This window comes from Ranitomeya variabilis, chromosome 4, assembly GCF_051348905.1.
Source record: "Ranitomeya variabilis isolate aRanVar5 chromosome 4, aRanVar5.hap1, whole genome shotgun sequence".
Taxonomy (NCBI): Eukaryota; Metazoa; Chordata; class Amphibia; order Anura; family Dendrobatidae; genus Ranitomeya; species Ranitomeya variabilis.
The window spans coordinates 10,274,256-10,285,934 of record NC_135235.1 but is presented as its reverse complement, the minus strand read 5'-3'; the positions used below and the strand labels follow the sequence as shown (position 1 = coordinate 10,285,934).

Genomic DNA, 11,679 nt, shown 5'->3' with positions numbered 1-11,679 from the left:
ACGGGACGGAGGCCTCTCCTCTATTACACGGGATGGAGGCCTCTCCTAAATTACACGGGATGGAGGCCTCACTATTACACGGGACGGAGACCTCTCCTCTATTACACGGGATGGAGGCCTCACTATTACACGGGACGGAGGCCTCTCCTCTATTACGTGGGACAGAGGCTTCTCCTCTATTACATGGGACGGAGACCTCTATTACAGGGGACGGATGCCTCCTATATATCCAATAATGCCTGCATCATACAATTAGTGTGAACAAAGAGTTGCAGCCCCTAATAAACAGATTCCCTGGATCTATGCGCCGCTTCCCAAATGTAGTGCCGAGTGCCGCACCTCCGAGAAACCCAACGCGCGATGGCGAGTGCTTCTTCCCCAGGTTGCAACTCTTTGTTCTCGCTAATTGTCTGAGTTGTCATGGTGGATTATCCCTTGTAATTGACTATTTCGGTGCCATGTGACTTGGATATTGAGGCATTGATGCTTCCGCACTTTAGATCACAACCTGCTTCACCCATCAGGGATATTCCCGTCTGAATCTGGAAGAGTTGGGGGAGGATACGCTGTGAGCGCCATCTTCACTATCCATAGCCAGCAAGTCACGTTTTTCCAGAGCATCATGGAGTCTGCAGATTTCATCTCTGTTTGGATATTCCTATGTCTGTGCTTCAGCCGACCTCTTAGGCATAATTGTGCTGGGTTTAGAGGCGCGATTTTAATTTTGTGTATATTTTATATATATATATCAAAATAAAGGTTTAACTTTTTATTCAAAAAGACACTTTATGATTTAATACAGTTTAATGACTATTTGATCAGTTTGTTTCTATACTGCTGTGACCATGGCCGGAGCTGCCGGAATCATCTGATGACAGGATGCAGCGGAAGCCCCCACCAAGAGAATTAAAAGGAATTAGACCCGCAGTGCTGGGACCAGTAGTCCTCCACTGGCCACACTAGTCCTGAGGGCTCTCAGAGCCCAAGAGCTTCCAGCGCACGCGCAGACAGACACAGGGCAGGAGAACGTGATCTGCGCACATCTCTGCGCACATCACCGTCACAACTACATCTCCCAGAATCCCCCGGAGTGAGCGGCGCTCAGTGATGACGTCACCCGATTCTCCGAAGGTGTGAGCATGGCTGCAGAGAAAGCTTCCAGGCTGCTATCGCTGAACGGTCTGTTCCCGGTGTATAAGCCCCCGGGAGCCACGTCCGCCCAGACCCTGAATGATCTGAAGAGCCGCCTGCTGAGAGGTGAGAGTCGGGGCCGACGTTAGTGCCGCAGTTTGCGCACACGTAGGGCGCCATGACAGTAGAGTCTTGCGTAACGTGACATGTGACCCGCAGTGACCAATCAGATTGTTGTATTCATATCGTAATCTCTGCTGGGAAAGTGAAATCTGCATTTTGATTGGTTGCCATTGACAGCGCCGTTGTCTGTACTGTGATTTTCGTGGGTAAATGTCAGTTGGTCGTCAGCGTCTGTGAGGAGCGTTCATAGCAGTAGCCGCAGTGCAGCGACGAGCAGTGAGGACGGGACGTGCGGGGATCTCCGCGCTATGTACGGCCGCATCAGCAGATGTCAGAATGTACCTGGACACTCACCTGTGCAGCTTCCCGCACCTGTGCAGCTTCCCGCACCTCTGCTTGCTGTCAGTGACTGGGGCAGTACCTAATCGGCTGCACTGTTAACCTGTCGTGTGCCGGGGCGGGAGGTCGTTCGGTGTTTTACATTTTCTTCTCGTCCGCAGAAGCCGGATTAAAGGAATTTACCAAGAAACGGAAGCAGACGCTGAAAATCGGCCACGGAGGAACTCTGGACAGCGCCGCGTCCGGACTGCTGGGTAATCACACGGCACAGAGCCGAGCCATCCACGGGGCGGGGGTGTCCTACGCGGTGATCGTGGGGGGGCATCTCCCATACGGTCATCACGGGGCGGGGGTGTCCTACGCGGTGATCGTGGGGGGGCGTCTCCCATACGGTCATCGCGGGGGTGTCCTATGCTGTTATCACAGGGGGTGCATCCTATGTGGTGATTGTGGGGGGCATCTCCCATACGGTCATCAGGGGGGTGTCCTATGCTGTTATCACAGGGGGTGTCCTACGCGGTGATCGTGGGGGGCGTCTCCCATACGGTCATCACGGGGGTGTCCTATGCTGTTATCACAGGGGGTGCATCCTATGTGGTGATTGTGGGGGGCGTCTCCCATACGGTCATCAGGGGGGGTGCTACGCTGTTATCACAGGGGGTGCGTCCTACGTGGAGATCGTGGGGGGGCATCTCCCATATGATCATCACGGGGGGTGTCCTATGCTGTTATCACAGGGGGTGCATCCTATGTGGTGATTGTGGGGGGCGTCTCCCATAGGGTCATCGCGGAGGTGTCCTATGCTGTTATCACACGGGGGTGCATCCTATGCGGTGATCGTGGGGGGCATCTCCCATACAGTCATCGCGGGGGTGTTTTATGCTGTTATCACAGGGGGTGCATCCTACGTGGTGATTGTGTGGGGGGGCGTCTCCCATACGGTCATCAGGGGGGTGTCCTATGCTGTTATCACAGTGGGTGCATCCTACGTGGTTATTGTGGGGGGGCATCTCCCATACGGTCATCACGGAGGGGGGGGGGGCGTCCTACGCTGTTATCACACGGGGTGCATCCTACGTGGTGATTGTGGGGGGCGTCTCCCATACGGTCATCACGGAGGTGTCCTATGCTGTTATCACACGGGGGTGCATCCTATGCGGTGATCGTGGGGGGCATCTCCCATACGGTCATCACGGGGGGGGTGTCCTACGCTGTTATCACACGGGGGTGCATCCTATGCGGTGATCGTGGGGGGCGTCTCCCATATGATCATCACGGGGGTGTCCTATGCTGTTATCACACGGGGTGCATCCTACGCGGTGATTGTGGGGGACGTCTCCCATACGGTCATCAGGGGGGGTGTCCTATGCTGTTATCACAGGGGGTGCATCCTACGCGGTGATCGTGGGGGGCGTCTCCCATATGATCATCACGGAGGTGTCCTATGCTGTTACCACACGGGGTGCATCCTACGCGGTGATTGTGGGGGACGTCTCCCATACGGTCATCACGGGGGTGTCCTATGCTGTTATCACACGGGGTGCATACTATGCTGTTATTACACGGGGTGCATCCTACGCGGTGATTGTGGGGGGCATCCCATATGATCATCACGGGGGGTGCATCCTATGCGGTGATCAGAGGTGTCCACCTTGTGCATCAATTTTCTTGTTTTTATTTTGGGATTTTGGGTGATAATTATTTTTTTAATTTGTTTTCATTACAAATTTTTAACCATTTCTATTCTCCAGCCGCCGCTGTGCTGCAGTGTCAATTGCTCGCCAAGGAATGAGTTAACGGAGAATCTGTCAGTGAGCTCCTTCTGACAGGAAAGTTTGTAACTCTCATCTGGCGTTTTCTGAGCTCCTCTCAGCTGATTTATGACCACATTAAAGTGGAAAGTGCAGGAAACAAACGGCCAAAACAGCAAAACGGTGCAAAATGTGTGATGAGACCCAATTGCAGAAATGCTTTTGATCCCCATAAAGAGGAAGGTCCTGTATAAGAGGCGGAGGAATGGGGCCAGTCCTGGGCGACTTGTCCTGTGCTGCTCCCAACTGAGTGGTTTTTCGCTATGTATTGGGCATAAGGAGAATCCTGCCAGTCATAGGGAAAAAGACGGACGGGGACTGCACCGAAGTAGAAATCTGGCCTTTCAAAGTTTTTCTCTTCAGCATAAAAAATCCATGGTAACGCCACCAGACTCGGACAGCGGCCATCTCCTGCCATCGTTACAAGTGATGAGCGGATATACTCGTTACTCGATATTTCTCGAGCATGCTCGGGGGTCCTCAGAGTATTTTTTAGTGCTCGGAGATTTAGTTTTTTTCGCTGCAGCCTGCTTCATTACATGTGGGGATTTCCTAGCAACCAGGCAACCCCCACATGTACTCAGCCTGGCTAATAGCTGTAAATCATTCAGCTGAAGCGATGAAAACTAAATCTTCGAGCACTAAAAAATACAAGGAGGACCCCCGAGCGTGCTGGAGACATCTCGAGTAACGAGTAGATTTGCTCATCACTAATATTTACATTAAAAAGAGAAAACCAAAAATGGTGACTCGGCTGCCGGAGATCGTGCAGATTAGTGGTAAATGGAAACCTCGCTGTAGTGTGTGATCCTGTCGCTGTGCAGTAGGTGGCGCCACCACGGAGAGCCACGATTCCCTCTGACACCGTTGGTGTTCTCAGCTGTCAGCCTCCTTCTCCCCTGTATATCTGGTGATGAAAGTTTCTGGCAGAAATCTCTAATGTTTCCAGAGAAGTTGTGTTTTACGACTCCTCTTTGCCACCACACATCAGATTTACTACTGTGTGGGCAACAAAATACGGTCATTGTGAAAAAATAAAAAAAAATCTCAGTATTAATGAAGCATCTATCGTTCTGCTTGTGACGCATGCTGATGACTTTGGTGCAGTGTCGGCCGCTCCTCTGTGGTTTTATCATATCTGACCTGTGTTCCAGATCCGATTCTTAGCACAGTCCTGGACTCCATGGTCTTACACACTATGAAAAATGACAGCAAGAGTGAGGTCAGGGTGAGAATTCAGCCTCTGGACGTTCCCATTCAGTGAGGAGCAGTGATCTTAAGATTGGCGAGGAATTGAAAGTTTGTTAGAAAGTTGCAGAACGTATTCACAGGAGACTGCGCCGGCCCTTTAAGTCATCCACCACTAGTCCTAATATTGGGAAGCTGGTGGGGGGTGCAAGCGCCCCACGATTCGTTCAGCTGTCAGCGGTGTCTCATTAGAGCATCTAATACAAGTGAGCGTCGCCGGGTCTTACGGGGATCGGGGCTATGATGTCATGTGACTGACACCCTGCTCTACATTTTTCCTTTAGTGGTCGGTATCGGGGACGGCACCAAGATGTTGGGGGCTATGCTGACCGGGAGTAAGGTAACCGCCTGCGCCTCCAGTCTTGGGGTGATTCTACACATTGTATTGTTTGTTTTTTAACTTGTCAGCTGTATTATCCTTCAGTCGTCGCCCTGATCTGCGGGTAAATACCTGTTTTTAGAGATTTTCAGATGCAAATGACGCAATGTGAACAAACCTTATCCTCTCCGGCAGAAATACACCACCACCGGGCAGCTGGGCAAAGCCACCGACACGCTGGATGCTTCTGGGTCCGTGACAGAAGAGAAGCCTTACGGTAAGTACTCGTGATGCAGACCACCACGTTCTGCGAGTCCAGCGGGGGATGTTACCGGCGGGAGATGCTACCGACCACCACATGGCTACCGCCCATAGTCTGCAATGTGACAGCCACATCTTTGTCAGCCTCTCCCTAGCCTGAAATGGCTGATAACCAGGAGTAATAGACTCGCGTGTACAGCCCCGCTTCAGTGGTCGCAGCTGAGGTCGCCATGTCATCCCTTCCTTATAACGGGCGTTTTCTCGTCTCCTCCTCAGATCACATCACCAGAGAAGCCGTGGAGGCCGCGCTCGGCACGTTCACCGGGAACATCCTGCAGGTTCCTCCGCTGTAAGTATCTCGCCATCCAGCAGACAGTGCCGCTCCCTTTCTGGGTCAGTATTTGGGACCCCTTTATTACATATCGCGGGAAGGACAGGGGCACAAAGGGTTAATACTGTAAGTCAGGAGACCTGGACCTCAAAGGGCTATTTGTTTTATGTTTCAGCTTCTCGGCCTTAAAGAAGAACGGGAAAAGACTGTCGTGTCTGGTGAGAGAGGGGGCGGAGGTGGAAGCCAAGCCGGCGCGGCCCGTGGTGGTCTACAAGCTGTCACTGACCGACTTCCAGCCTCCGCTATTTACACTCGGTGCGTGGGCCTCTCACATTGGTCTCCCCTAAAAGCAAGTAGCCCCCAAAACCCTATGACGTTAACCTGGAGGATAAATCATTCCAGATCTGTGTGTGGGAGAGCGGGGGGCTCTCGGTATGGCCGCCTCGATTCCTCACCCAGAACTCTGCTGATGTGCAGAGACGTTCACCCGCCGGCTGTGGATGTATCTGCTCCAGAGAAAAACGTAGCTGCTGTCAGGGTGTAGGATAAGTTGAGGGGTTTCTGGGACTAAGACCCCGCATATCAACAGTGATGGTGTCAGACCCCCAACGATCAGATACTGATCTTGTGTCCTAAGGAAAGGTCACTAATACCTTACTCAAGAAAAGCACCAGAGTCCGGATCCAGCGGAGACATGTTACTTACGTCTCCGCCATCTTGGTTATGGGGGAGGGGCTGTATGTAGTAGACCTGTGTGTGTATAGTGAGGCTTATAAGAAGATGCTGCTCTTCATTGCTTGTGTCGTCCACTCATCTCTCTCTTTTCTGTCACAGACGTGGAGTGCGGAGGCGGCTTCTACGTCCGGAGTCTCATCAAAGACATTGGAGAAGGTAATTTCACTGCTTGTCCCTGTGTGCCCGACCATCCAGTGCAGTCACTATTGGGATCTCCTTGTGCGTACTGACTGTGTGCGATCCCTTCCTCCTCATCCTGTGCGGCCTCTGCATGTTGGTGACGTCTCCTCCAGCGCGACGTCTGCGCCCGGTTTACTTCTCCTCCTCCTGCATGGCCCTCGTCTCCTCCTCCTGCACAGCCTCTGTGTGCAGTCATAGTCCCTGCTGTGCGGCTTTCGTCTCCTCCTCCTTCGCGGCCTCTGTGTGCAATCATAGTCTCCTCTTCCTCCTGATAAGCCGTCGTCTCCTCCTCCTGCGCAGCAGTCGTCGTCTCCTCCTGCGCAGCCTCTGTGTGCAGTCATATAGTCCCTACTGTGCGGCCGACATCTTCTCCTCCTGTACGGCGTCCTTGTCCTCCTTTCCAGCCTCTGTGTGCAATCATAGCCGCCTCCTCCTCCTCCTGCGCCGCCTTGGTGTGCAATCATAGCCGCCTACTCCTCCTGCGCCGCCTCTGTGTGCAGTCATAGCCTCCTCTTCCTCATGCGCGGCCTCTGTGTGCAATCATAGCCTCCTCCTCCTCCTGCGCGGCCTCTGTGTGCGGTCATAGCCTCCTCCTCCTCCTGCGCTGCCTCTGTGTGCAATCGTAGCTTCCTCCTCCTGCGCGGCCTCTGTGGGCAATCACAGCCTCCTCCTGCGCGGCCTCTGTGTGCAATCACAGCCTCCTCCTCCTCCTGCGCTGCCGTCGTCTTCTCCTCCTGTACGACGTCTTTGTCCTCCTATCCTGCCTCTGTGTGCAGTCATAGTCCCTACTGTGCGGCCGTCGTCTCCTCTTCCTGCGCGGCCTCTGTGTGCAATCATAGTCTCCTCTTCCTACTGTGCGGCCGACATCATCTCCTCCTGTACGGTGTCCTTGTCCTTCTATCCAGCCTCTGTGTGCTATTATAGCAGCCTCCTCCTGCGCAGCCTCTGTGTGCAATCGTAGCTTCCTCCTCCTGCGCGGCCTGTGTGCAATCATAGCCTCCTCCTGCGTGGCCTCTGTGTGCAATCACAGCCTCCTCCTCCTGCGCTGCCGTCATCTTCTCCTCCTGTACGACGTCTTTGTCCTCCTATCCTGCCTCTGTGTGCAGTCATAGTCCCTACTGTGCGGCCGTCGTCTCCTCTTCCTGCGCGGCCTCTGTGTGCAATCATAGTCTCCTCTTCCTACTGGGCGGCTGTCGTCTCCTCCTCCTGCGCGGCCTCTGTGTGCAATCATAGTCTCCTCTTCCTACTGTGCGGCCGACATCATCTCCTCCTGTACGGTGTCCTTGTCCTTCTATCCAGCCTCTGTGTGCGGTCATAGCCTCCTCCTCCTGCGCAGCCTCTGTGTGCAATTATAGCAGCAGCCTCTGTGTGCAGTCATGGTCTCCTCCTCATCCTCCTGCGCAGCCGTCGTCTTCTCCTCCTGTACGACGTCTTTGTCCTCCTATCCTGCCTCTGTGTGCAGTCATAGTCCCTACTGTGCGACCGTCGTCTCCTCTTCCTGCGCGGCCTCTGTGTGCAATCATAGTCTCCTCTTCCTACTGTGCGGCCGACATCTTCTCCTCCTGTACGGTGTCCTTGTCCTTCTATCCAGCCTCTGTGTGCGGTCATAACCTCCTCCTCCTCAGCCTCTGTGTGCAATTATAGCAGCTGCCTCCTCCTCCTGCGCAGCCTCTGTGTGCAGTCATAGCCTCCTCCTCCTGCGCAGCCTCTGTGTGCAGTCATGGTCTCCTCCTCATCCTCCTGCGCAGCCGTCGTCTTCTCCTCCTGTACGGCCTCTGTGTGCGGTGGTTTCCAACCCTTCCCTCTGTGCTGTCACTTTCACCCCTCCACCTCCCGGTCACTGGACTCGATACCTTCTCCCCATCTCACAGCGTTGTCCAGTGTCGCCAGTGTGATGGATCTGATCCGCACCAAGCAGGGGCCGTTCACACTGGACGAGGAGACCCTGAGGGAGGATCGGTGGGACATTGAGCACATCGCCCAGGCTCTGCAGACGAGCGCCACACTGCCAGAACAAGCGTGCAAGCGGCTAAAGACCGCGGAGGACGGGGAGGCTGTGGTCCAGTCCTGAGTGTCCGGTTCTGGTGATGACACAGATGGTAAATATCTGCCACCCCGCGACACTCGCCCCTCAGGACATCACAGGGGTCTCATTTTTTTCACTTCACTCAATAATTTGGATTCTCAGCTTATTAAATCCTGAGGACGACGTCTGAGATGAAGGAACCTCAGAAATTACCGCAGACGAAGCTGGGGACCCCGACAACACAGAGGAAGCTCGATGAGACCCCCCAACATTACATAGAAGAATGGTCTAATGTAACGCCCAGCACAATCAGAGACTGTATGGAGTATGCTGAAACTGGAGAGGGTGGTCTCTGCAAACATCATGGTGGTCTTCTATAGATGGCGAACATGAGACCCTCGGCCACTGACTAGTGACTGCGGGCACACAAGTCTACAGGCGGCTGCGGTGGGCTGCTCCGTGTGTGTGAACTCTGCAGACCCCCTCGCTCCACGAGACACTTTTCCATGTGACATTTGCATTTTTGTTTTTCCTTTGGGCGTTTCTCACATCTTTATAGGATCGACGTTTCTTATGTTTTACTTCTTTTCCTCCATTTCTGTTCATTGTCTTCTTTTCCTTGTCGTCTCCTGAGATTGGAGGTTTCTTCTGGGAGTTGATAACCTCATGTTTTTCCCATATTAACACAAATGAATGTTTTATTACAAGTATCCAATCACAAATTCACCCTCGCGGGGTCCTGCATTGTCATCACCGCTGCAGCCAATCATTGAGCACAGTGACTTGTGCTATCTACAGCAGCAGACTGGCAGAGCTCAGTGATTGGCTGCAGCGGCGGACAAACAGCGCAGGAGCCAGGGAGGCCGAGTAAGATCTGTGCTATGTTACGTGTCTGAAAACATTTGGCCACTGGTTTCTTTAAAATGGGAAAAACCCCTTCATTGCTTATGTTTTTTGTTTTTTTTTCCATCATTTCATAAAACCCCGTGTTTTTTGTGTGTTCCTGTTATTTTCTGGGCGTTTTGCCTGCACTGCTCCTCATCCTTTTTTATGCACCGTTTATTACAAATCTGCAGAATCTTTTTGTGTAATTGGTTTGTTACAATGTATCAGTCTAGACAATTCTGAGTTTGTCCCTGTTCACATGTCCTGTTGTCATCCAGTATCCAGGACTGAATGAATCGGCCACTGCTTTATCATTGATGACCAGTCCTTAGGAAAGGTCAATGTGTGATCGGGGGGGTCCGGCGCCTCTGCCGATCAGCTGTTCCCAGTGTTGGTGGCGGCAGGCATCGTGCGGAACCGCGCTATAGCAGAGCGGCTCCGTCCTCTGACAGTGACCACAGCCGTGTTCTGCAGAGCCGCTCCGTCCTCTGACAGTGACCACAGCCGTGTTCTGCAGAGCCGCTCCGTCCTCTGACAGTGACCACAGCTGTGTTCTGCAGAGCCGCACCGTCCTCTGACAGTGACCACAGCCGTGTTCTGCAGAGCCGCTCCGTCCTCTGACAGTGACCACAGCCGTGTTCTGCAGAGCCGCTCCGTCCTCTGACAGTGACCACAGCCGTGTTCTGCAGAGCCGCTCCGTCCTCTGACAGTGACCACAGCCACTTTCTGCAGGTCCGCCTCTTATATCAATGGTGGGCAGGTGTGTAGAGCCCGGCCGCGGTCACAGAAGACGGAGCAGCTCCGCCATAGAGCAGAGCCAGTCGCCAACACCGATTACAGCTCATCGATGGGGGAGCTGGGTATTGGACCCGAACCGATCTGACCGTGTCCTATCTGTAAACCAAAAAGAAAACCCTTAAAGTTAAATTTTAAATACTCAATGTTATTAAAAACAATTCATTCACAATTTTTTGAAAATGAGCATAAAAGCAGCGCCTCGCAGGCCCTTGAAATAAGGGAATATTGTATAGATATTGGGCCCGGTGTGATGTAGCAATCCTATAATGGCCCTAAGGGCTCCTTCTCACTTGCAAGAAATACGTCCGAGTCTTGCAGGTTAAAACTAAGCTCTGGCGCCAGCACTGCAGAGCGGAGTGTGCAGCTCCATGTATTGCTATGCAGCCGCACGCTCCGCTCTGGAGTGCCGGTGCCAGAGCTTGGTTTTAACCTGCAAGACTCGGATGTATTTCTCGCAAGTCAGAAGGAGTCCTAAGGGGTCCTGTATACGCTGATGGCCTACCTAGCATCGGAGGGTGGAATCCCTAAAATTCAATATTTCGCCCCCGCTCAACGCCGGCAGTCCCTGCGTACCCCTATTCTACACCTGTCCCCATAGACCAACATGCACTCCGTGTACAGCTTGTTGTCTATGATGGCGCTAGGCTGTGTCTATAAGAACAATGTCTCTGGTAATTGGAGACCCGAGAGTCCGAGGTTAATGTGGCTGTAGATAACCTTTCCCTAATTAGCAGAATACCTCCAGATCTAGATCACAGCGTCATTAGTGCATAGTCAGGTGCGTGGGTGCTGAAATATAGATGGTGTGGTGCAGTGACCAATGTTACAGCCAGGGGGCGCTGTGTGTGCACTTCAAGATGCACTTGGAGGCATAATTGTGGTGAAACAGTGACTGGCAGCGTTGTGAATGGCCGATATGTATCGCAGAGGTGGGAGGCCCTGTGATGGAAGCCTCGGTATGTTTTGCTCAAGCAGATCTACTGCTGAGGGTTTTGTTTACATTGGGAAGGCTTCCAGGTGATTGGAGAGATGGGTGGGTCCAGTCACCTACAAACCCACCCAAAGAGGTGTGTCTGAACACCTAAGATGGTTTTGTGTTTAAGGACCTGTGGTGATGTCACGCTCACCTGACTGGCCATGTGACAGGTACCTGGGTGTGGTTACACCTATGTAAAGAGGTGTGTGTAGCACATGGTGGGAGTGCTTGGTAGTCTGCAAGTGTGGACAGACTTCCATGTGTCCTGGCTGGACACTGCTGAGTGGCCTGTGTGCTGTAGGTCCTGGATGGTCAGTGTTGGAGGCTCCTGGGAGTGGAGTCGTCCTGGAAGCACCTAGAGACCGTAGACCTGGTCGGACTGTGTTGAGGACCTGGGACTGACGTGAAGTCAGCATGAGGAGTGGAACTCCTGAAAGGTAACCCCGGTCAAGGGGATTGTAATATATGGCAGAGAAGTTTATCTGCTGCATGAACAGACTGGTGGTCGTGATAAGT

General features: G+C 53.0%; 1 protein-coding gene across 2 annotated transcripts; it reads left to right on the top strand.

Annotated features, from left to right (window-relative positions):
* The first annotated feature begins 809 nt into the window (after positions 1–809).
* On the top strand, positions 810–9,583 carry TRUB1 (TruB pseudouridine synthase family member 1). 2 transcript variants are annotated; one of them, XR_013214393.1, is made up of 10 exons: positions 810–1,257; positions 1,755–1,847; positions 4,937–4,992; positions 5,167–5,248; positions 5,509–5,581; positions 5,739–5,878; positions 6,398–6,454; positions 8,350–8,577; positions 8,667–9,250; positions 9,337–9,583. XR_013214393.1 is itself a non-coding variant. In XM_077257921.1 (9 exons), exons 1-8 carry the CDS (start codon positions 1,140–1,142, stop codon positions 8,547–8,549), a joined length of 819 nt encoding a protein of 272 aa, XP_077114036.1. In that variant the 5' UTR covers positions 810–1,139; the 3' UTR covers positions 8,550–8,577; positions 8,667–9,583. The 2 variants fall into 2 exon arrangements, 1 of the variants encoding a protein (XP_077114036.1); XM_077257921.1 differs by having other exon boundaries at positions 8,667–9,583.
* The last annotated feature ends 2,096 nt before the right edge of the window (positions 9,584–11,679 follow it).

Bases quoted from the DNA above. Each gene is read 5' to 3' on its own strand.
- TRUB1 (XM_077257921.1), top strand. From the start codon at position 1,140: ATGGCTGCAGAGAAAGCTTCCAGGCTGCTATCGCTGAACGGTCTGTTC. The intron at 4,993-5,166 runs GTAACCGCCTGC...CCTCTCCGGCAG, and splicing joins CTATGCTGACCGGGAGTAAG to AAATACACCACCACCGGGCA. The intron at 5,879-6,397 runs GTGCGTGGGCCT...TTTCTGTCACAG, and splicing joins GCCTCCGCTATTTACACTCG to ACGTGGAGTGCGGAGGCGGC.